Source organism: Ranitomeya variabilis, chromosome 3 (genome assembly GCF_051348905.1).
Source record: "Ranitomeya variabilis isolate aRanVar5 chromosome 3, aRanVar5.hap1, whole genome shotgun sequence".
Taxonomy (NCBI): Eukaryota; Metazoa; Chordata; class Amphibia; order Anura; family Dendrobatidae; genus Ranitomeya; species Ranitomeya variabilis.
Window position 1 is genome coordinate 7419900 of NC_135234.1, and position 25424 is coordinate 7445323.

Below are 25424 nucleotides of genomic sequence, written 5' to 3' on the forward strand. Positions count from 1 at the left end.
TAGGTGTGCCTTCTGTGGCTCCACCCCTCCCTGGGTGTGCCCTATGTGGCTCCACCCCTCCCTGGGTGTGCCCTCTGTGGCTCCACCCCTTTCCCAGGTTTGCCCCTATTTAATCCCCACTCCTGCACTTCAGGCCACCCTGGCGTCAGTGAACCTGAAGGCGTTACCAGATGGAGGAGTGCGGCTCATGAAACAGGTGCAGGAGCTGGAAGATGCGCTGGGCTCCCTGTCTCTATCTACTGAGGCTGTGACCCAATCAGGTGAGGACGGTGTCGGAGGTGCGGGAGGACGGTGTCGGAGGTGGGTGATGCCGGGGGAGGACGGTGTCGGAGGTGGGTGATGACGGGGAGGACGGTGTCGGAGGTGGGTGATGCCGGGGTAGGACGGTGTCGGAGGTGGGTGATGCTGGGGGAGGACGGTGTCGGGGGTGGGTGATGCCGGGGGTGGACGGTGTCGGGGGTGGGTGATGCCGGGGGTGGACGGCATTGAGGGTGAGCAATGACAGGGGAGGACTATGCCGGGGAGGATGGTGCCAGTGAACACGAGGCCTCATGTGCTCTTTCAGGTAATGACCAGAAGACGAGGCCAAAGCTGCAGCCGATCCCCGGACCCCCGCCCAGCAGAGATGTCCTGGCAGAGGGACAACGAGGGGTGAAGCCTCTGAGTTTCCATGAACTTCCTCCCAGCACACTGGGTCTTCAAGGGTTAACTCTGAGCCAGAATTACAGCAGCCTGTACAGCGGTTAGTGGGAGGGGGAGATGCGGCATTGTGGAGGAGGGGGGAGATGCGGCATTGTGGAGGAGGGGGGAGATGTGGCATTGTGGAGGAGGGGGGAGATGCGGCATTGTGGGGGGAGGGGGAGATGCGGCATTGTGGAGGAGGGGGGAGATGCGGCATTGTGGAGGAGGGGGGAGATGCGGCATTGTGGGGGGAGGGGGAGATGCGGCATTGTGGAGGAGGGGGGAGATGCAGCATTGTGGAGGAGGGGGGAATGCGGCATTGTGGGGGGAGGGGGAGATGCGGCATTATGGAGGAGGGGGAGATGCGGCATTGTGAAGGAGGGGGGAGATGCAGCATTGTGGGGGGAGGGGGAGATGCGGCATTGTGGGGGGAGGGGGAGATGCGGCATTGTGTAGGAGGGGGGAGATGCGGCATTATGGAGGAGGGGGAGATGCGGCATTGTGTAGGAGGGGGGAGATGCGGCATTGTGGGGGGAGGGGGAGATGCGGCATTGTGGGGGGAGGGGGAGATGCGGCATTATGGAGGAGGGGGGAGATGCGGCATTGTGGAGGAGGGGGGAGATGCGGCATTGTGGGGGGAGGGGGAGATGCGGCATTGTGGGGGGAGGGGGAGATGCGGCATTGTGTAGGAGGGGGGAGATGCGGCATTGTGTAGGAGGGGGGAGATGCGGCATTGTGTAGGAGGGGGGAGATGCGGCATTGTGTAGGAGGGGGGAGATGCGGCATTGTGTAGGAGGGGGGAGATGCGGCATTGTGGGGGGAGGGGGAGATGCGGCATTGTGGGGGGAGGGGGAGATGCGGCATTATAGAGGAGGGGGAGATGCGGCATTGTGAAGGAGGGGGGAGATGCGGCATTATGGAGGAGGGGGGAGATGCGGCATTGTGTAGGAGGGGGGAGATGCGGCATTGTGGAGGAGGGGGAGATGCGGTATTGTGGGGGGTGTAGCGTTGTGGGGGGCTCCGTTCTCTGGTGGTGGGGGCGGCTTCTGTGTCTCCTGTCCTGTGGAGCTGCTGGGGAAGTACAGCTCCCATCCCTTAGGACCTGGTGGGTGATGTAATTTCGTGCCCCCCCCCCCCGTATGATCTGTGCCCCGTGGTGACATCGGCTGACGTCCTCTGTGCCCGCCGCAGTGACCCCTCAGTGGCAGAGTCTGTACGGCGGCCGAATGACCGAGGAAAAACTATTTGCTGTCAGAAATGCGACCAGCGACACCATCAATCATCTGCACAAGAGCCTGGAGACCTGTCCGGGCCCCGAGAGCAGCGCGGAGGACCCCCGAGGACTAAAGGTGACACCCCCCACCATTGGCCTCACAGAATCGCCAGCAGACGCCGGTGTCACAGCAGATCTTCATATTTCAGGTCCCGCTGCTCCTGCACCAGAAACAAGCCCTGGCCTGGCTGCAATGGAGGGAGACTCAGCGGCCACAGGGAGGGATTCTGGGTAAGTGGAGCTGCTGCTCTGCAGATCTGAGTCTACCTAATAGCGCGGGGTGGACAGCAAAATCACAGGGCCCCTGTACTGCATATAGAGCCACCACTAGGGGGAGCGCACTACATACAGATTTATAAAGTCCCCACTAGGGGGAGCTCACTACATACAGATTTATACAGTCACCACTAGGGGGAGCGCACTACATACAGATTTATATAGTCACCACTAGGGGGAGCTCACTACATACAGATTTATACAGTCACCACTAGGGGGAGCTCACTACATACAGATTTATACAGTCACCACTAGGGGGAGCTCACTACATACAGATTTATACAGTCACCACTAGGGGGAGCGCACTACATACAGATTTATACAGCCACCACTAGGGGGAGCTCACTACATACAGATTTATACAGTCACCACTAGAGGGAGCTCACTGCATACAGATTTATACAGCCACCACTAGAGGGAGCTCACTATATACAGATTTATACAGCCACCACTAGATGGAGCTCACTACATAAAGATTCATACAGCCACCACTAGGGGGAGCTCACTACATACAGATTTATACAGCCACCACTAGAGGGAGCTCACTACATACAGATTTATACAGTCACCACTAGGGGGAGCTCACTACATACAGATTTATACAGTCACCACTAGGGGCGCTCACCACATACAGATTTATACAGCCACCACTAGAGGGAGCTCACTACATACAGATTTATATAGTCACCACTAGGGGGAGCTCACTACATACAGATTTATACAGCCACCACTAGGGGAAGCTCACTACATACAGATTTATATAGTCACCACTAGGGGGAGCTCACCACATACAGGTTTATACAGCCACCACTAGAGGGAGCTCACCACATACAGGTTTATACAGCCACCACTAGATGGAGCTCACTACATAAAGATTTATACAGGCACCACTAGGGGGAGCTCACTACATACAGATTTATACAGCCACCACTAGGGGGAGCTCACTACATACAGATTTATACAGCCACCACTAGGGGGAGCTCACTACATACAGATTTATACAGTCACCACTAGAGGGAGCTCACTACATACAGATTTATACAGTCACCACTAGGGGGAGCTCACTACATACAGATTTATATAGTCACCACTAGGGGGAGCTCACTACATACAGATTTATACAGCCACCACTAGGGGGAGCCCAGTACATACAGATTATACAGCCACCACTAGGGGGAGCTCACTGCATACAGATTTATACAGTCACCACTAGAGGGCGCTCACTACATACAGTGTTATATATCTGTTATTAATGGGACCTGTTGGGTAGTCTGGGCAGTATTATTCAGGGCGCACGCACCCCTTCACTGTTGATTGACAGGTTGTCCCCTCTGACTTTTGTGTCTTCAGCAGATGACATGGGTTTGGGGAAGACTCTCACCATGATCGCCCTCATTCTGGCCCACAAGCAGCAGCAGCAGAAGTCTGTGAAGGATGAGGAGAAGCAGTTGGAGTCCTGGATCTCTAAGACGGGTAATGATGGGGTTTCCTGCCTCATGTACCCGCTGATGCCCCTCTACATGTGTATAGCGGGCACAGTGGTCACATGACCCTGTACGCTGTGATAACACAGTCCTCCTTTTCTGCTCCCAGATTCCACGCTGACGGTCTCTCGCGGGACTCTCATCATCTGCCCGGCGTCCCTCGTTCATCATTGGAAGAAGGAAGTAGAGAAGAGAGTGAGTGACGGGCGGCTGCGGGTGTACTTATATCACGGCGCCAACCGGGAGAAGGACTGTAAGACGTGAGTTACAGACAGACGTGATCTGTGCGCATGGGGCTACTGGGAGTGTGCTGCCGAGAATGCTGTGCCGCCTGAGGGTACTGTGCTGCCGAGATTGCTGTGCCGCCTGAGGCTACTGTGCTGCCGAGAATGCTGTGCCGCCTGAGGGTACTGTGCTGCTGAGAATGCTGTGCTGCCTGAGGGCACTGTGCTGCCGAGAATGCTGTGCCGCCTGAGGGTACTGTGCTGCCGAGATTGCTGTGCTGTCTGAGGGTACTGTGCTGCCGAGAATGCTGTGCCGCCTGAGGGTACTGTGCTGCTGAGAATGCTGTGCCGCCTGAGGGTACTGTGCTGCCGAGAATGCTGTGCCGCCTGAGGGTACTATGCTGCTGAGAATGCTGTGCCGCCTGAGGGTACTGTGCTGCCGAGATTGCTGTGCCGCCTGAGGGTACTGTGCTGCCGAGATTGCTGTGCCGCCTGAGGGTACTGTGCTGCCGAGATTGCTGTGCCGCCTGAGGGTACTGTGCTGCCGAGAATGCTGTGCCGCCTGAGGCTATTGCGCCGCCAGAGAGAACTGTGCTGCACTGACACTTTATATCCCTGAGAGTCTCCAGGGGGTGGGGGCTGGTCACTGGCATTGATGCCTTCATGCAGGACCTGCCTGTATATGAATCCGACCATTGTCTTGCACAAGGAGCCCCGGGCCACGGCACCAGCACACGGCGTAGTACACGGCAGCACTACACAGCACATACCACAGAGGCTGCATTACCCGCAGGTGACACTAGGTGGCAGCTCTACAAGGCACATACCACAGAGGCTGCATTACCCGCAGGTGACACTAGGTGGCAGCACTACACAGCACATACCACAGAGGCTGCATTACCCTGCAGGTGACACTAGGTGGCAGCACTACACGGCACATACCACAGAGGCTGCATTACCCTGCAGGTGACACTAGGTGGCAGCACTACACAGCACATACCACAGAGGCTGCATTACCGCAGGTGACACTAGGTGGCAGCACTACACGGCACATACTACAGAGGCTGCATTACCCTGCAGGTGACACTAGGTGGCAGCACTACACAGCACATACCACAGAGGCTGCATTACCCTGCAGGTGACACTAGGTGGCAGCACTACACGGCACATACCACAGAGGCTGCATTACCCTGCAGGTGACACTAGGTGGCAGCACTACACAGCACATACCACAGAGGCTGCATTACCGCAGGTGACACTAGGTGGCAGCTCTACACAGCACATACCACAGAGGCTGCATTACCGCAGGTGACACTAGGTGGCAGCACTACACAGCACATACCACAGAGGCTGCATTACCCTGCAGGTGACACTAGGTGGCAGCACTACACAGCACATACCACAGAGGCTGCATTACCCTGCAGGTGACACTAGGTGGCAGCACTACACAGCACATACCACAGAGGCTGCATTACCGCAGGTGACACTAGGTGGCAGCTCTACAAGGCACATACCACAGAGGCTGCATTACCGCAGGTGACACTAGGTGGCAGCACTACAAGGCACATTCCACAGAGGCTGCATTACCCTGCAGGTGGCCCTAGGTGGCAGCACTACACGGCACATACCACAGAGGCTGCATTACCCCGCAGGAGACACTAGGTGGCAGCACTACACGGCACATTCCACAGAGGCTGCATTACCCTGCAGGTGGCCCTAGGTGGCAGCACTACACAGCACATACCACAGAGGCTGCATTACCCCGCAGGAGACACTAGGTGGCAGCACTACACAGCACATACCACAGAGGCTGCATTACCCTGCAGGTGACACTAGGTGGCAGCACTACACAGCACATACCACAGAGGCTGCATTACCCTGCAGGTGACACTAGGTGGCAGCACTACACGGCACATACCACAGAGGCTGCATTACCCTGCAGGAGACACTAGGTGGCAGCACTACACAGCACATACCACAGAGGCTGCATTACCCTGCAGGTGACACTAGGTGGCAGCTCTACACAGCACATACCACAGAGGCTGCATTACCCTGCAGGTGACACTAGGTGGCAGCACTACACGGCACATACCACAGAGGCTGCATTACCCTGCAGGTGACACTAGGTGGCAGCACTACACAGCACATACCACAGAGGCTGCATTACCGCAGGTGACACTAGGTGGCAGCTCTACACAGCACATACCACAGAGGCTGCATTACCGCAGGTGACACTAGGTGGCAGCACTACACAGCACATACCACAGAGGCTGCATTACCCTGCAGGTGACACTAGGTGGCAGCACTACACAGCACATACCACAGAGGCTGCATTACCGCAGGTGACACTAGGTGGCAGCACTACACGGCACATACCACAGAGGCTGCATTACCCTGCAGGTGACACTAGGTGGCAGCACTACACAGCACATACCACAGAGGCTGCATTACCGCAGGTGACACTAGGTGGCAGCTCTACAAGGCACATACCACAGAGGCTGCATTACCGCAGGTGACACTAGGTGGCAGCACTACAAGGCACATTCCACAGAGGCTGCATTACCCTGCAGGTGGCCCTAGGTGGCAGCACTACACAGCACATACCACAGAGGCTGCATTACCCTGCAGGTGACACTAGGTGGCAGCACTACACAGCACATACCACAGAGGCTGCATTACCCTGCAGGTGACACTAGGTGGCAGCACTACACAGCACATACCACAGAGGCTGCATTACCCTGCAGGAGACACTAGGTGGCAGCACTACACAGCACATACCACAGAGGCTGCATTACCCCGCAGGAGACACTAGGTGGCAGCACTACACAGCACGTACCACAGAGGCTGCATTACCCTGCAGGAGACACTAGGTGGCAGCACTACACAGCACATACCACAGAGCCTGCATTACCCTGCAGGTGACACTAGGTGGCAGCACTACAAGGCACATACCACAGAGGCTGCATTACCCTGCAGGTGACACTAGGTGGCAGCACTACACAGCACATACCACAGAGGCTGCATTACCCTGCAGGTGACACTAGGTGGCAGCACTACAAGGCACATACCACAGAGGCTGCATTACCCTGCAGGAGACACTAGGTGGCAGCACTACACAGCACATACTACAGAGGCTGCATTACCCTGCAGGTGACACTAGGTGGCAGCACTACACGGCACATACTACAGAGGCTGCATTACCCTGCAGGTGACACTAGGTGGCAGCACTACACAGCACATACCACAGAGGCTGCATTACCCTGCAGGTGACACTAGGTGGCAGCACTACACGGCACATACTACAGAGGCTGCATTACCCTGCAGGTGACACTAGGTGGCAGCACTACACAGCACATACCACAGAGGCTGCATTACCCTGCAGGTGACACTAGGTGGCAGCACTACACAGCACATACCACAGAGGCTGCATTACCCTGCAGGTGGCACTAGGTGGCAGCACTACACAGCACATACCACAGAGGCTGCATTACCCTGCAGGTGACACTAGGTGGCAGCACTACACAGCACATACCACAGAGGCTGCATTACCCTGCAGGTGGCACTAGGTGGCAGCACTACACGGCACATACCACAGAGGCTGCATTACCCTGCAGGTGACACTAGGTGGCAGCACTACACAGCACATACCACAGAGGCTGCATTACCCTGCAGGTGACACTAGGTGGCAGCACTACACAGCACATACCACAGAGGCTGCATTACCCTGCAGGTGACACTAGGTGGCAGCACTACACAGCACATACCACAGAGGCTGCAGTACCCTGCAGGTGACACTAGGTGGCAGCACTACACAGCACATACCACAGAGGCTGCATTACCCTGCAGGAGACACTAGGTGGCAGCACTACACAGCACATACCACAGAGGCTGCATTACCCTGCAGGTGACACTAGGTGGCAGCACTACACGGCACATACCACACAGGCTGCATTACCCTGCAGGTGACACTAGGTGGCAGCACTACACAGCACGTACCACAGAGGCTGCATTACCCTGCAGGTGACACTAGGTGGCAGCACTACACGGCACATACCACAGAGGCTGCATTACCCTGCAGGTGACACTAGGTGGCAGCACTACACAGCACATACCACAGAGGCTGCAGTACCCTGCAGGTGACACTAGGTGGCAGCACTACACAGCACATACCACAGAGGCTGCATTACCCTGCAGGTGACACTAGGTGGCAGCACTACACAGCACATACCACAGAGGCTGCAGTACCCTGCAGGTGACACTAGGTGGCAGCACTACACAGCACATACCACAGAGGCTGCAGTACCCTGCAGGTGACACTAGGTGGCAGCACTACACGGCACATACCCCAGAGGCTGCATTACCCTGCAGGTGACACTAGGTGGCAGCACTACACAGCACGTACCACAGAGGCTGCATTACCCCGCAGGTGACACTAGGTGGCAGCACTACACAGCACATACCACAGAGGCTGCATTACCCTGCAGGTGACACTAGGTGGCAGCACTACACGGCACATACCCCAGAGGCTGCATTACCCTGCAGGTGACACTAGGTGGCAGCACTACACAGCACGTACCACAGAGGCTGCATTACCCCGCAGGTGACACTAGGTGGCAGCACTCCTCGCTATGTGACAGATCTTCCATTAGTCAGTAGAGATGAGGGAACTTGTTCAGAAAATGTCACACATTCCGATTTGTATTTTTACTTAGTTGGTAAAATTCAGTCACACTTTGGTAAGTCATTGTTTCCACTAATGCCTTTGCTTTGTTATGACTTTGGCTGGATAGTGGTGCTGTATGATGAGCGGGGGACGGGAGGACGTGTTTGATGATGGGAGGGGTGTGGAGCGGTTAGAGGAGCCGCAGAGTGTAATTTTTTTTTTTTTTAAATAACTTTATGTGTGTTGATTCCGGCAGCCAATCAGGGCTCAGAAACCATCCACAAGGTCGTGACACAAGGTCTTCTGTGATTGGCTGCAGACGTCACATGTCCTTGTCCATATATAAAGCGGACATCTTGTTTCCTCAGTGTCACAGTGCAGAGAGGTCGCTCATGCGCTGGTGCTGCTGCTGAAAGTGAACTTGTCAGTTAGATAGGATCCTGTCCTGTGTGAAATCGATCTTCAGCCTAAAACTAGATTGTGGAATTACTGTGCGGCCGTCTACAGAAGCTCCGTTAGCTGCTCCAGATTATTGGGGATAAAACTGTCAGATTAATCAGGAGGCCGGATTCTGCTGAACGTTCTACGTGGTGGAGAATTGTGTCACAGAAATCACTGTATTAACCCCTTCATGAGTGTGGGATTTTCCGTTTTCATTTTTCGCTCCCCTCCTTCCCAGAGCCGTAACTTTTTTTATTTTTCCGTCAATTTGGCCATGTGAGGGCTTATTTTTTGCGGGACGAGTTGTACTTTTGAACGTCATCATTGGTTTTACCATGTCGTGTACTAGAAAACGGGAAAAAAATTCCAAGTGTGGTGAAATTGCAAAAAAAGTGCAATCTCACACTGGTTTTTTGTTTGGCTTTTTTGCTAGGTTCACTAAATGCTAAAACTGAGCTGCCATTATGATTCTCCAGGTCACTACGAGTTGATAGACACCTAACATGGCTAGGTTATTTTTTATGTAAGTGGTGAAAAAAAATTCCAAACTTTTTCCGATACCCGTAGCGTCTCCATTTTTTGTGATCTGGGGTCAGGTGAGGGCTTATTTTTTGCGTACCGAGCTGGCGTTTTTAATGATACCATTTTGGTGCAGATACATTCTTTTGATCGCCCGTTATTACATTTTAATGCAATGTCGCGGCGACTAAAAAATGTAATTCTGGCGTTTCAAATTTTTTTCTCATTACACTGTTTAGCGATCAGGTTAATGCTTTTTTTTATTGATAGATCGGGCGATTCTGAAAGCGGCGATACCAAATATATGTAGGTTTGATTTTTTTTTTATTGATTTATTTTGATTGGGGCGAAAGGGGGGTGATTTAAACTTTTATAATTTTTTTATTTTTTTCACATTTTTTGTAACTTTTTTTTTACTTTTGCCATGCTTCAATAGCCTCCATGGGAGGCTAGAAGCTCACACAACTCGATCGCCTCTGCTACATAGCAGCTATCTGCTGTTCGCTGCTACTGTATGTAGTAGAAAATCAGGTGTGCTGTGAGTACCGACCACAGGGTGGCGCTCACACCTACCGGCGATCAGTAACCATAGAGGTCTCAAGGACCTCTATGGTTACCATTCTGATGCATCGCTGACCCCCGATCATGTGACGGGGGTCGGCGATGACGTCATATCCAGCCGCCCGGCCGGATGCGGTAGTTAAATGCCGCTGTCTGCGTTTGACAGCGGCATTTAACTAGTTAATAGGCGCGGGCAGATCGCGATTTCACCCGCCGCTATTGCGGGCACATGTCAGCTGTACAAAACAGCTGACATGTCCCGGCTTTGATGCGGGCTCACCGCCGGAGCCTGACCTCGGACGTACTATCCCGTCTGAGGTCAGTAAGGGGTTAACTATGAATCCAGCAGCACAATGTGGATATAATATGGACGACCATAGTGTGACATATAAGGAGAACCCGGCCGTCATGGATCCATCAGTAACATCTCCTCTATGGACCATCTATAATATAACGGTGGGAGCGTCACTCTGTCCGAAGCCTTTATAGACTGCGCAAGCGCAACGCACCGAGCCTCCGCAGTCTGGACCAGAGTGACGCAGCCGAACTTACTTATCCCCCCCTAATATACCGGCCATGGGGGCTCCACACACCCGCGTATCCCCCTAATATACCGGCCATTGGGGGCTCTGTGCTCTGCAGCTCCAGTCAGGGTAGATGTAGAGCCCAGCGGAGCTCCAGGACCTTCGATGATGTCACCACCAGCATGTGACCAGTGACGCGAGTGGGCGGAGTCAGCCCTCGCTGTGCTGGCTGCAGGGGTGCTGTATCCATTACAGCCAGCGCCGCACTCAGGCAGTAAGTACAGCCGACTGCACTCAGCACAGCCACGCACAGCCGCCCGCACTCAGCACAGCCCCCCGCACTCAGCACAGCCGCCCCGCACTCAGCACAGCCGCCCGCACTCAGCACAGCCGCCCGCACTCAGCACAGCCGCCCGCACTCAGCACAGCCGCCCGCACTCAGCACAGCCGCCCGCACTCAGCACAGCCCCCCGCACTCAGCACAGCCACGCACAGCCGCCCGCACTCAGCACAGCCACGCACAGCCGCCCGCACTCAGCACAGCCACGCACAGCCGCCCGCACTCAGCACAGCCCCCCGCACTCAGCACAGCCGCCCCGCACTCAGCACAGCCGCCCGCACTCAGCACAGCCGCCCGCACTCAGCACAGCCGCCCGCACTCAGCACAGCCGCCCGCACTCAGCACAGCCGCCCGCACTCAGCACAGCCCCCCGCACTCAGCACAGCCACGCACAGCCGCCCGCACTCAGCACAGCCACGCACAGCCGCCCGCACTCAGCACAGCCGCCCGCACCCAGCACAGCCGCCCGCACTCAGCACAGCCACGCACAGCCGCCCGCACTCAGCACAGCCGCCCGCACCCAGCACAGCCGCCCGCACTCAGCACAGCCGCCCGCACCCAGCACAGCCGCCCGCACTCAGCACAGCCGCCCGCACTCAGCACAGCCCCCCGCACTCAGCACAGCCCCCCGCACTCAGCACAGCCGCCCGCACTCAGCACAGCCCCCCGCACTCAGCACAGCCGCCCGCACTCAGCACAGCCGCCCGCACTCAGCACAGCCGCCCGCACTCAGCACAGCCCCCCGCACTCAGCACAGCCGCCCGCACTCAGCACAGCCCCCCGCACTCAGCACAGCCGCCCCGCACTCAGCACAGCCGCCCGCACTCAGCACAGCCACGCACAGCCGCCCGCACTCAGCACAGCCGCCCGCACTCAGCACAGCCGCCCGCACTCAGCACAGCCGCCCGCACTCAGCACAGCCGCCCGCACTCAGCACAGCCGCCCGCACTCAGCACAGCCGCCCGCACTCAGCACAGCCGCCCGCACTCAGCACAGCCACGCACAGCCGCCCGCACTCAGCACAGCCACGCACAGCCGCCCGCACTCAGCACAGCCACGCACAGCCGCCCGCACTCAGCACAGCCGCACTCGGGCAGTAGAGCCGGAGAGAGAAAGATGGGAGCAACATATGGCAGAATGGAAACAGGAACAGGCAGAATGGGAGCAGCACATTACAACAGAATGGGGGCACAGGATGGGAGCAGCACATGACAGAATGGGGGCACACACATGACAGGATGGGGACGCAGGATGGGAGCACATGACAAGATGGGGGCGCAAGATGGGAGCACATGACAGGATGGGGGCGCACACATGACAAGATGGGGGCGCAGGATGGAGCAGCACATGACAAGATGGGGGCGCAGGATGGGAGCACATGACAGGATGGGGACGCAGGATGGGAGCAGCACATACCAGGAAGGAGACCATATACCAATATAAATGCTCGCCACCCGGGCGTAGAACGGGTTCAATAGCTAGTCTATAATAAGGCAGACGGACATATAGAGCTAAAAGATGGCGGCACGATGGTACCAGCATAAGGTCGGGTGTGTGACTGGGTGTACGGCGTAGTAGCTGGTAACACAGATAGTCACCATGTGTTAGGAAATGACACGGCAGAATGTCCGGGAGATCAGTCCGTCATGAGGCATTGTGTGTATTCTGCCATGTCATTTCCTAGATTATGGGATGGACTTATCCACCACATGGTGGCCCGTGATTATCTGTGTTACCAGCTACCACGCCGCACACCCAGTGCCACACCCGACCTTGGGCGTTCTGTGATGCTGGTACCATGGTGCCGCCATCTTTTAGCCCTGTACGTCCGTCTGCCTTATTATAGATGTTCCATAGATGTTACTGATGGATCTAGGACGGCTGCTTCTCCTTATATGTGATGTTCAGGCACACGATCTAAGAATATAAACAGTGGTTCATGTAGTGACAGGAGACAGTGTCACGATAATGTGAATATTCCGTGTTTGGAGGATATACCTAACAGTTCCATGGCTTTTCAGACTCTCTTGCCCTGCTATATAGTGTAATGTGAGGCCAGTGCGCCAGCAGCACTCACTACAATCACTGAAGATGTTTATGGCTTTCAGCTGCGAACGCCAGACTCTGTGTAAAACCCCTCATCCCTCCTCCCACCCGATACTGGCTTTAACTGGTACATCAAGCATGGGATTCTTTTGTTCTTGTAACGCTAGATATATTGGCACCGATCAGGGCTAGAGATATAAGAATTATATATTCCGGATGTCCATCGAGAGATCTATAGCTCACGGAAATCGCTAGTAGCTAAACCCAACAAGTGCAAGGAGCTGGTTTCTCTGTAAGCGGGTCGTGTAACTACACCGTGTTTACACTTAAAAGAATCCCTCTGACGTGGTGCACATCCTGATCATGGTGTCGTTTGTATACAAGGTTCATACAGCGAGCTATGTATAAAAATGGTCAGTCACAGCTCTAAGAAAGGGGAGGATTCAGCCTTGAGTGAGGTCACCACAGGGGGGGTGCCTGGGTTTTACGCTGGAAAATAAGTGAGTGGGACATCAGTCTTCCAGTGTCTTTTGTCCGGGGTCTAGCTGCTAGACAGATGTGTGATATGCATCTAGATGTGTCCCCTGAGCACATGGGCAGCCAGGAGATGAAATGATCTGAACGAAATGTAAGTGTTCTTTCAACTTTAAACTCATTTTATTTGTAATTTTACTGTACATACGATACTTGTCGTCTTTATAATATCTTTTTATACCTCTGTAAACACTGCCTACCTTTTTTGGAGTAAAATATAAAATTACTAGCTTTGTCTCTCCTTGCTCTATAACATACAGTCACGTTCTCTGAAGAGAATTACGCTACTAATCTGGGTTGGCTCCGGATCCATTAATAATTAAGAAATCGGAGCTGGTGGCAGTGGATTTGTCCTGTGCGTTTGGGAGGCTTTGTAGCGACTGGCGGCGTTGATAATTATTGTTCCCGCCTGACTGGGAGTAGTTATATCGCCCATTAGTGTGTGCCCATTAGCCAGTACAAAGTAAGGCAGCCTTTCTGGCGACTAATTATCCTAGGTGCAGTACCGTGTCTGACCTGAGGGTAAGGAGGGCGCCAGAGAGCTGCAAGTTCCAAACCTGAAGTGGGATATAGATAAATCCTCTTCAGAAGGAACCAGGGGCAACCAAACAACCCCGGTTCATGACAAATTGGTGTGAGTGGTGGGGATGATAAAGGTATCCTCCCTGTGAACTGTGACAGACAGCTGTGGGCCTAAGGTTGTGAAACAGCAGGGTACAAGAGGGGAAGGCTACATACAACATAAGTGGGAAACAGCGAGGTCGTGGTGGAAGGGGAGTAGGCTTGGAGTTCAATGTGTACGTGGGTTAGGTGTTAATGTGAATGAAAGTGAGCTGCAGACTTCACAAATATGTATAAGAAGAGGAAACACAGTACTATGTATGAGAGGTAAAAACGCTAACAGTGAGCCCCAGACTCCAGTACTATGTATGAGAGGTGTAAACGCTAACAGTGAACTCCAGACTCCAGTACTATGTATGAGAGGTGGAAACACTAACAGTGAACTCCAGACTTCAGTACTATGTATGAGAGGTGGAAACGCTAACAGTGAACTCCAGTACTATGTATGAGAGGTGGAAACGCTAACAGTGAACCCCAGACTTCAGTACTATGTATGAGAGGTAGAAACGCCAACAGTGAACCCCAGACTTCAGTACTATGTATGAGAGGTAAAAACGCCAACAGTGAGCCCCAGACTCCAGTACTATGTAGGAGAGGTGGAAACGCTAACAGTGAACTCCAGACTCCAGTACTATGTATGAGAGGTGGAAACGCTAACAGTGAACTCCAGTACTATGTATGAGAGGTGGAAACTCTAACAGTGAACCCCAGACTTCAGTACTATGTATGAGAGGTAGAAACGCTAACAGTGAGCCCCAGACTCCAGTACTATGTATGAGAGGTGGAAACGCTAACAGTGAACTCCAGACTCCAGTACTATGTATAAGAGGTGGAAACGCTAACAGTGAACTCCAGTACTATGTATGAGAGGTGGAAACGCTAACAGTGAACCCCAGACTTCAGTACTATGTATGAGAGGTAGAAACGCCAACAGTGAACCCCAGACTTCAGTACTATGTATGAGAGGTAAAAACGCCAACAGTTAGCCCCAGACTCCAGTACTATGTATGAGACGTGGAAACGCTAACAGTGAACCCCAGACTTCAGTACTATGTATGAGAGGTAAAAACGCTAACAGTGAGCCCCAGACTCCAGTACTATGTATGAGAGGTGGAAACGCTAACAGTGAACTCCAGACTCCAGTACTATGTATAAGAGGTGGAAACGCTAACAGTGAACTCCAGTACTATGTATGAGAGGTGGAAACGCTAACAGTGAACCCCAGACTTCAGTACTATGTATGAGAGGTAGAAACGCCAACAGTGAACCCCAGACTTCAGTACTATGTATGAGAGGTAAAAACGCCAACAGTTAGCCCCAGACTCCAGTACTATGTATGAGACGTGGAAACGCTAACAGTGAACCCCAGACTCCAGTACTATGTATGAGAGGTGGAAACGCTAACAGTGAACCCCAGACTTCAGTACTATGTATGCGAGGTAGAAATGCCAACAGTGAGCCCAAGACTTCAGTACTATGTATGAGAGGTAGAAACGCTAACAGTGAGCCCCAGACTTCAGTACTATGTATGAGAGGTAGAAACACTAACAGTGAGCCCCAGACTTCGGTACTGTGTATGAACGACGTTTCTCACTTTTGTTTCCTAAGTACCTGAAGCCTCACAATGTCCCGATCCTTCAGTGATAGATATAAGGGCAGAAGGTTCGTGTTGGAGCCGTCACTTGTAGGCCATGTGCACACGTCAGGATTTCTTGCAGAAATTTCCTGAGCAAAACAGGACGTTTTCTGCAAGAAATCTGCATGCGCTTTTCTCGCGTTTTTCTTGCGTTTTTTGTGCATTTTTTTTTTGCGGGTTTTTCCGGACATTTCCCAATGCAATAATATAGTGGGAAATCCGCAAAATTAATGACCATGCTGCGTTTTTTACCGCAATGTGTTTTTTTCACGGGAAAATAACGCATCATGTGCACAAAAATTGCAGAATGCATTCTAAATGATGGGATGCTTAATGTGAGCATTTTTATAGCGAAAAAAACGCGAAAAATCTGCAAGGTGTGCACACAGCCTTACACTGCGGGGGTCGGTGGCACATAGTTGGGGGTCGGAGTCTGCTGTGAGATGGCGCCGTGTGCGGAGCCTCCCTGCTGGTTCTGCCCGTCAGTGTTGTCATCTCACGGAGGATCGTCTGTGCACAAGGAGGCGCCATCATGTCCGCGCTGGTGCTGCGCTTCTGCCCTGTGACCGTCTGTCACTTCCCCTCCTCAGGTTGGCGCAGTACGACATCGTGGTCACCACCTACAGCCTGGTGTCCAAAGAGATCCCTGCCAAGAAGGAGGAAGGGGACGCCCCGGCCCAGGACCAGGACCTGGAGGTGAGGACCCTCCACAGTCACATCTTATCCTCCAGTCACCCCCAGAGCTGCACTCACTATTCTGCTGTTACATCGCTTCTCATCCTCCAGTCACCCCCAGAGCTGCATTCTCCAGTGTTACATGTGAGCACTTCATGTCCCAGGATGCCGTGCTGCGGGGTGACTCCGCTGTTTGTGTTGCAGGACCGCGCTGCCTCCTCTCCGCTGCTCCGTGTGGCCTGGAGCCGCATTATTCTGGACGAGGCGCACAACATTAAGAACCCGAAGGTGCAGACGTCCATCGCTGTGTGTAAGCTGCGGGCCGGGGGCCGCTGGGCAGTGACCGGGACCCCCATACAGAACAACCTGCTGGACCTGTACTCCCTGCTGCGGTGAGGACTGCACACAGCGCCGCCATCAGCTGCTCACATGACCTCGTCCTCCGCTACACGGGGGGCACTAACAAACAGCATCTCCTGTCCCCGGGACCCCACAACCCTCAGCGGCGGTCTCTCCCGCCCCCATGTTCCTCAGCAGCGGTCTCTCCCGCCCCCACGATCATTAGCGGCGGTCTCTCCCGCCCCCATGTTCCTCAGCGGCGGTCTCTCCCGCCCCCACGATCATTAGCGGCGGTCTCTCCCGCCCCCATGTTCCTCAGCGGCGGTCTCTCCCGCCCCCACGATCATTAGCGGCGGTCTCTCCCGCCCCCATGTTCCTCAGCGGCGGTCTCTCCCGCCCCCACGATCATTAGCGGCGGTCTCTCCCACCCCCATGTTCCTCAGCGGCGGTCTCTCCTGCCCCCACGGTCCTCAGCGGCGGTCTCTCCCGCCCCATGATCATTAGCGGTGGTCTCTCCTGCCCCCACGGTCCTCAGCGGCGGTCTCTCCCGCCCCCACGATCATTAGCGGCGGTCTCTCCCGCTCCCATGTTCCTCAGCGGCAGTCTCTCCTGCCCCCACGGTCCTCAGCGGCGGTCTCTTCCTCCCCCGCGATCATTATCGGCGTCTCTCCTGCCCCCACGATCATTAGCGGCGGTCTCTCCTGCCCCCACGATCATTAGCGGCGGTCTCTCCTGCCCCCACGATCATTAGCGGCGGTCTCTCCTGCCCCCACGATCATTAGCGGCGGTCTCTCCCGCCCCCACGATCATTAGCGGCGGTCTCTCCTGCCCCCACGATCATTAGCGGCGGTCTCTCCCGCCCCCACGATCATTAGCGGCGGTCTCTCCTGCCCCCACGATCATTAGCGGCGGTCTCTCCCGCCCCCACGATCATTAGCGGCGGTCTCTCCTGCCCCCACGATCATTAGCGGCGGTCTCTCCTGCCCCCACGATCATTAGCGGCGGTCTCTTCTCCCCAGGTTCCTGCGCTGCTCCCCTTTCGATGAGTTTAAGCTGTGGAAGTCTCAGGTGGATAACGGCAGCAGGAAGGGTGGAGAGCGTCTGACCATCCTGACCAAGAGCCTGCTGCTGCGGAGGACCAAGGACCAGCTGGACCACACCGGGCGACCGCTGGTAACTGCCCCCTGGGGTCTGACACTGGGGGAGGGTACTTGTGGGGGTGGATAGCGTGGTGTGTGTCGGTGACCCCCGTGTCCTGCAGGTGGCGCTCCCCCAGAGGAGCAGTGAGCTGCATCAGCTGAGACTCTCCGCCCAGGAGCAGGCCGTGTACGATGTGATATTCGCCCGGTCCCGGTGAGGAGGGGACGCTGACACTACACTGGGGTCCCGTGCTGGGGGTGGCAGTACAGGGGGGCAGGAATAACGGGTACAAGGCAGAGCAAGGGGGGCGAGGTGTTAGGGTGTAGATGGTGGGAGCACGACCAGAGCAGGGGGTAAGGGTCTGATATGGTGAGAGGCATGGTGAGGGTCTACAGTGACGGGGTGGGAGAGGGACTGGTACCGTGGGTAAAGAGTGGGGTGTGATGTAGAATGAGGGGCAGTGTGATGGGTAAAGCTTGGGATCCAGTGTAGAAAGCCGGTGTGGTGGTAGAAGGCGGGGGCTGGTGGGCGGGGGTGGGCCAGTATAGGGGTAGAAGGCGGGGGCCAGTGTGGTGGTGGCAGATGAGGGCCGGTCTGGTGGTAGAATGCGGGGGCCGGTCTAGTGGTAGAATGCGGGGGCCGGTGTGGTAGATGGGGGACCGCTGCCCTCTCCTCATGTCCTGGCTTTTCATCCCCAGGTCTACGCTCCAGAATTACTTGAGGCGACACGAGGGGGCATCTCACGCTGAACTAAGGGGTCCGGATAATCCGTTTGACAGAGGTACCGGCACCTGAGACCCCACTGTTTGGTTTGTGGGTGCCCCTCCCCACCTTTCTTACCTGCCTCCTTCTTACAGTTGCTCGCGAGTTTGGAGCCCCCCAGGGAGATGTTTCTGCCCCTCCTCCGCTATCTCAGGGTTCCAGCACCGTTCACATCCTGTCACTTCTGCTGCGTCTGCGCCAGTGCTGCTGCCACTTATCCCTGCTGAAGACCGTGAGAGAACCCCGGGGCCCATCATGGAGGGCGGGCCTATGATCGGAGGGCAAGGGTCGTGGTGCGACAGCGGCCGTGTGATCGGCGGGCAGTAGCATAGTGGAAGGACGGGTGATTGGAGGGCAGGATCATGGTGGGAGGGTGGCCGTGTAGAGGGGGGACAAGGTGTTGTGGGAGGGCGGCCGTGTACAGGGAGGGTGGCCGTGTAGTCGGAAGGCAGAGACATAGTGGAAGGCGGCCGTGTGGTCGGAGGGTGGGGGTCATGGTGGGAGGGTGGCCGTGTGGTCGGAGGGTGGGGTCATGGTGGGAGGGCGGCCGTGTGGTCGGAGGGTGGGGTCATGGTGGGAGGGCGGCCGTGTGGTCGGAGGGTGGGGTCATGGTGGGAGGTGTTGTGAATTCTGCTCTTGGGCTCCCTCCGGTGGTTGTTGGTGGTAGTGCAGTTGTCTTGGGGTTGTAATCCGGGCAGGTGTTTCTGCTCATTGCAGCTCTATTAGGTATTTAGGTGTGCAGGCTCCATGAGTCAGTGCCAGTTGTCCATTGTACTTGGAGGGGATTGCATCTCTCTCTGGCTCCTCATGCCCTGCTGCCAATTCAGATAAGATAAGTTTCTGGGTTTTTTTGTCTCTGTGCACACATGCAGTGTGCTTTGCAATTCAGTGCAATTTATTGTGTTTTTGTCCAGCTTAGACTTTGTTTGGATTTTTCAGTCATGCTGGATTCTCAGGAGATGCAGATATACTTTCTATGTCTTTAGTTAGATGTGGAATATTTGTATTTTCTGCTGTGGATATTTTTAGGATTTTAATACTGACCGCTTAGAATTCTGTCCTATCCTTTCCTATTTAGTTAGAAGTGCCTCTTTTGCTAAATCCTGTTTTTCTGCCTGCGTGTGTCTTCCTCTTGTACTCACAGTCAATATTTGTGGGGGGCTGTCTATCCTTTGGGGTACTGCTCTGAGGCAAGATAGAATTCCCATTTCTATCTATAGGGGTATTTAGTTCTCCGGCTGTGTCGAGGTGTCTAGGACTCGTTAGGTACATCCCAGGGCTACTTCTAGTTGCGGTGTTAGTTTAGGGTTGCGGTCAGTATAGGTACCACCTCTCCTGAGAAAGTCTTTCATGCGGCTCCAAGGTTACCAGATCATAACAGGGAGGGCGGCCGTGTGGTTGGAGGGTGGGGTCATGGTGGGAGAGCGGCCGTGTGGTCGGAGGGTGGGGTCATGGTGGGAGAGCGGCCTTGTGGCTGGAGGGTGCGGTCATGGTGGGAGAGCGGCCTTGTGGCCGGAGAGTGCGGTCATGGTGGGAGGGCGGCCGTGTGATCGGAGGGTGGGTGTTATGGACCTGGTGGTTAGGAGCACCCGAAATGACCTGATGGTTAAAATGGAAAACCTGGGACAAGCTCTGAGGAAGTGGTAACTCTACTGACCGCAATCCCTAATCCTATCACACACACTAGAAATAGCCGTGGAGCGTACCTAACTCTCCCTAGACGCCTCTTCACAGCCTAAGAGCTAACTACCCCTAAAGATAGAAATGGCAGCCTACCTTGCGTCAGAGAAACTCCCCAAAGTAAAGGTAGCCCCCCACAAATATTGACTGTGAGTTAAGAGGGAAGTAACAAACACAGGAATGAAACAGATTTTAGCAAAGGAGGCCGAATCTTCTCTAGATAGACAGAGGATAGGAAAGGGAACTATGCGGTCAGTATTAAAAACTACAAAAACCACGCAGAGTGTGCAAAAAGACCTCCACACCGACTCACGGTGTGGAGGTGCAGCTCTGCACCCCCAGAGCTTCCAGCTAGCAAGGAAATATCATAATAGCAAGCTGGACTAGAAACATAGCATGTACTGAGAAATATATTCAAAAACCAATGAACAGCAAATGGACTAGCAAGGACTTAGCTTCTGCTGGAGTAGACAGGTCATCTGAGAAATCCAAGAGAGATCTGAACCAGTACTGAGACATTGACAGCTGGCATGAACTAACGACCTGGGCAGAGTTAAATAGGGAAGCCAGCAGAAGCAATAAGCGAGGGCAGCTGAGAAAGCCAACCTCAAAGATCAGCAGTTCCACTCAAAGCCACCAGAGGGTGTCCAAGGACAGAACTCACCAAAGTACCATTCACGACCACAGGAGGGAGCCCGAGAACGGAATTCACAACAGTACCCCCCCCCTTGAGGAGGGGTCACCGAACCCTTACCAGAGCCCCCAGGCCGATCAGGACGAGCCAAATGAAAGGCACGAACCAAATCGGCAGCATGGACATCGGAGGCAACAGCCCAGGAATTATCCTCCTGACCATAGCCCTTCCATTTAACCAGGTACGGAAGCTTCCGTCTCGAAATACGAGAATCTAAAATCTTCTCCACCACATACTCCAACTCCCCCTCAACCAACACCGGAGCAGGAGGATCAACGGAAGGAGCCATAGGCGCCACATATCTCCGCAACAACGACCTATGGAACACATTATGGATGGCAAAAGAAGCTGGAAGGGCCAAACGAAACGACACAGGATTGATAATTTCAGAAATGTTATAAGGACCAATGAAACGAGGCTTGAACTTAGGAGAAGAAACCTTCATAGGAACATAACGAGAAGACAACCAAACCAAATCCCCAACACGAAGTCGGGGACCAACACAGCGACGACGGTTAGCAAAACGTTGCGCCTTCTCCTGAGACAACGTCAAATTGTCCACCACGTGAGTCCAAATTTGTTGCAACCTGTCCACCACAGAATCCACACCAGGACAGTCAGAAGGCTCAACCTGCCCTGAAGAAAAACGAGGATGAAAACCAGAATTACAAAAAAAAGGCGAAACCAAAGTAGCAGAACTAGCCCGATTATTAAGGGCGAACTCGGCCAATGGCAAGAAGGTCACCCAATCATCCTGATGAGCAGAAACAAAGCATCTCAGATAGGTTTCCAAGGTCTGATTGGTTCGTTCGGTTTGGCCATTTGTCTGAGGATGGAACGCTGAAGAAAAAGACAAATCAATGCCCATCTTAGCACAAAAGGCCCGCCAAAACCTAGAAACAAACTGGGAACCTCTGTCTGACACAATGTTCTCCGGAATGCCATGCAAACGAACCACATGCTGAAAAAATAATGGAACCAAATCAGAGGAGGAAGGCAATTTAGGCCAAGGTACCAAATGGACCATCTTAGAAAACCGATCACAAACCACCCAGATGACAGACATCCTTTGAGAGACAAGAAGATCAGAAATAAAATCCATGGAAATATGCGTCCAGGGCCTCTTCGGGACAGGCAAAGGCAAAAGCAACCCACTGGCACGAGAACAGCAAGGTTTGGCCCGAGCACAAGTCCCACAGGACTGCACAAAAGAACGCACATCCCGTGACAAGGAAGGCCACCAAAAGGACCTAGCAACCAAATCTCTGGTACCAAAAATCCCAGGATGACCAGCCAATACTGAACAATGAACCTCAGAAATAACCGTACTAGTCCATCTATCAGGGACAAACAGTTTCTCCACTGGACAGCGGTCAGGTCTATCAGCCTGAAACTCCTGCAACACCCGCCGCAAATCAGGGGAGATGGCAGACAGAATCACCCCCTCTTTGAGAATACCAGCCGGCTCAGAGACTCCCGGAGAATCAGGCAAAAAACTCCTAGAAAGGGCATCAGCCTTCACATTCTTAGATCCCGGAAGGTATGAGACCACAAAATCGAAACGGGAGAAAAACAGTGACCATCGAGCCTGTCTAGGATTCAACCGCTTGGCGGACTCGAGGTAAGTCAGATTCTTGTGATCAGTCAGGACCACCACGCGATTTTTGGCTCCCTCAAGCCAATGTCGCCACTCCTCGAATGCCCACTTCATAGCCAACAACTCCCGATTGCCGACATCATAATTACGCTCAGCAGGCGAAAACTTTCTAGAAAAGAAAGCACACGGCTTCATCAAAGAGCCATCAGAACTTCTCTGAGACAAAACAGCCCCTGCCCCAATCTCAGAAGCATCAACCTCGACCTGAAAAGGGAGCAAAACATCTGGCTGACGCAACACAGGGGCCGAAGTAAAACGACGTTTAAGCTTCTGAAAAGCCTCAACGGCCGCAGGGGACCAATTCACCACATCAGCGCCTTTCTTCGTCAAATCAGTCAAAGGCTTAACCACACTAGAAAAATTAGCGATGAAGCGACGGTAAAATTAGCAAAGCCCAGGAACTTCTGAAGACTCTTCACAGATGTAGGTTGAGTCCAATCATAAATGGCCTGAACTTTAACAGGGTCCATCTCGATAGTAGAAGGGGAAAAAATGAAGCCCAAAAAGGAAACCTTCTGAACTCCAAAGAGGCATTTAGACCCCTTCACAAACAACGCATTAGCACGAAGGACCTGGAACACCATCCTGACCTGCCTCACATGGGACTCCCAATCATCCGAAAAGACCAAAATATCATCCAAATATACAATCATGAACCTATCCAGATACTTCCGGAAGATGTCGTGCATAAAGGACTGAAACACAGATGGAGCATTAGAAAGCCCGAATGGCATCACCAGGTACTCAAAATGGCCCTCGGGCGTATTAAATGCTGTTTTCCAGTCATCGCCCTGTTTAATACGCACAAGATTATACGCTCCTCGAAGGTCAATCTTGGTAAACCAACTAGCCCCCTTAATCCGAGCAAACAAATCAGACAACAGAGGCAAAGGGTACTGAAATTTGACCGTGATTTTATTGAGAAGGCGGTAATCTATACAGGGTCTCAGAGAGCCATCCTTCTTGGCCACAAAAAAGAACCCTGCTCCCAACGGTGACGAAGACGGGTGAATATGCCCTTTCTCCAAGGACTCCTTTACATAACTCCGCATAGCGGCATGTTCTGGCACAGATAAATTAAACAGTCGGCCCTTAGGGAACTTACTACCAGGAATCAAATTAATAGCGCAATCACAATCCCTATGAGGGGGTAGGGCACTGGACTTGGGCTCATCGAATACATCCTGGTAATCCGACAAAAACTCAGGGACTTCAGAAGGAGTGGAAGAAGAAATTGACATCAAAGGAACATCACCATGTACCCCTTGACAACCCCAACTAGACACAGACATTGATTTCCAATCCAGTACTGGATTATGAACCTGTAACCATGGCAAACCCAACACGACAACATCATGCAAATTATGCAACACCAGAAAGCGAATATTTTCCTGATGTGCGGGAGCCATGTACATGGTCAGCTGAGTCCAGTACTGAGGTTTATTCTTGGCCAATGGCGTAGCATCAATCCCCCTTAAGGGAATAGGACTCTGCAAAGGCTCCAAGGAAAAACCACAGCGCCTGGCAAACTCCAAGTCCATCAAATTCAGGGCAGCGCCCGAATCCACAAATGCCATAACAGAAAAGGACGACAATGAGCAAATCAGAGTAACAGATAAGAGAAATTTAGGCTGCAGAGTACTAATGGTGACAGACCTAGCGAACCTCTTAGTGCGCTTAGGACAATCAGAGATAGCATGAGAGGAGTCACCACAGTAAAAACACAGCCCATTCTGACGTCTGTGTTCTTGCCATTCAGCTCTGGTCAAAGTTCTATCACATTGCATAGGCTCAGGCCTCTGTTCAGAGGACACCGCCAAATGGTGCACTACTTTGCGCTCGCGCAAACGCCGATCAATCTGAATGGCCAAAGACATTGATTCATTCAGACCAGCAGGCGTGGGGAACCCCACCATAACATCTTTAAGGGCTTCAGAAAGACCCTTTCTGAAAATTGCTGCCAGGGCACACTCATTCCATTGTGTAAGCACAGACCACTTTCTAAACTTCTGGCAATATACTTCTGCTTCATCCTGACCCTGACATAGAGTCAGCAAGATCTTCTCTGCCTGATCCACAGAATTAGGTTCGTCATAAAGCAATCCAAGCGCTAGAAAAAATGCATCTACATTAAGCAATGCAGGATTTCCTGGCTCAAGGGAGAATGCCCAGTCCTGCGGGTCACCACGCAACAAAGAAATAACAATCTTTACTTGCTGAATGGGGTCACCAGAGGAGCGGGGTTTCAGAGCAAGAAACAGTCTGCAATTATTTTTGAAATACAAAAATTTAGATCTATCCCCAGAAAACAAATCAGGAATTGGAATTCTAGCCTCTAACATCAGATTCTGAACTACATAATCTTGAATACTCTGTACCCTAGCAGTGAGTTGATCCACACAAGAGGACAAACCTTGAATATCCATATCTACACCTGAGTCCTGAACCACCCAGAGGTTAAGGGGAAAAGAAAGACAAAACAAGCTGCAAAGAAAAAAAAATTGACTCAGAACTTCTCTTTTCCCTCTTTTGAGATGCATTAACACTTTGTGGGCCAGCTGTACTGTTATGGACCTGGTGGTTAGGAGCACCCGAAATGACCTGATGGTTAAAATGGAAAACCTGGGACAAGCTCTGAGGAGGTGGTAACTCTA

General features: G+C 53.4%; 1 protein-coding gene across 3 annotated transcripts in view; it reads left to right on the top strand.

Moving 5' to 3' along the window:
- TTF2 (transcription termination factor 2) overlaps nucleotides 1-25424 on the top strand; it is a 42719-nt gene that overhangs the window by 10990 nt on the left and 6305 nt on the right. For 2 of the 3 annotated variants that reach the window (XM_077293587.1, XM_077293588.1), the window contains 12 exons: nucleotides 134-260; nucleotides 566-742; nucleotides 1873-2030; nucleotides 2104-2185; nucleotides 3581-3703; nucleotides 3824-3974; nucleotides 16414-16519; nucleotides 16703-16890; nucleotides 17857-18010; nucleotides 18099-18190; nucleotides 18676-18758; nucleotides 18835-18971. In XM_077293587.1, coding sequence (XP_077149702.1) covers nucleotides 134-260; nucleotides 566-742; nucleotides 1873-2030; nucleotides 2104-2185; nucleotides 3581-3703; nucleotides 3824-3974; nucleotides 16414-16519; nucleotides 16703-16890; nucleotides 17857-18010; nucleotides 18099-18190; nucleotides 18676-18758; nucleotides 18835-18971 — 1578 coding nt within the window. The remainder of the gene's footprint in view (nucleotides 1-133; nucleotides 261-565; nucleotides 743-1872; nucleotides 2031-2103; nucleotides 2186-3580; nucleotides 3704-3823; nucleotides 3975-16413; nucleotides 16520-16702; nucleotides 16891-17856; nucleotides 18011-18098; nucleotides 18191-18675; nucleotides 18759-18834; nucleotides 18972-25424) is intronic. The other variant, XM_077293589.1, reaches the window with a different exon arrangement.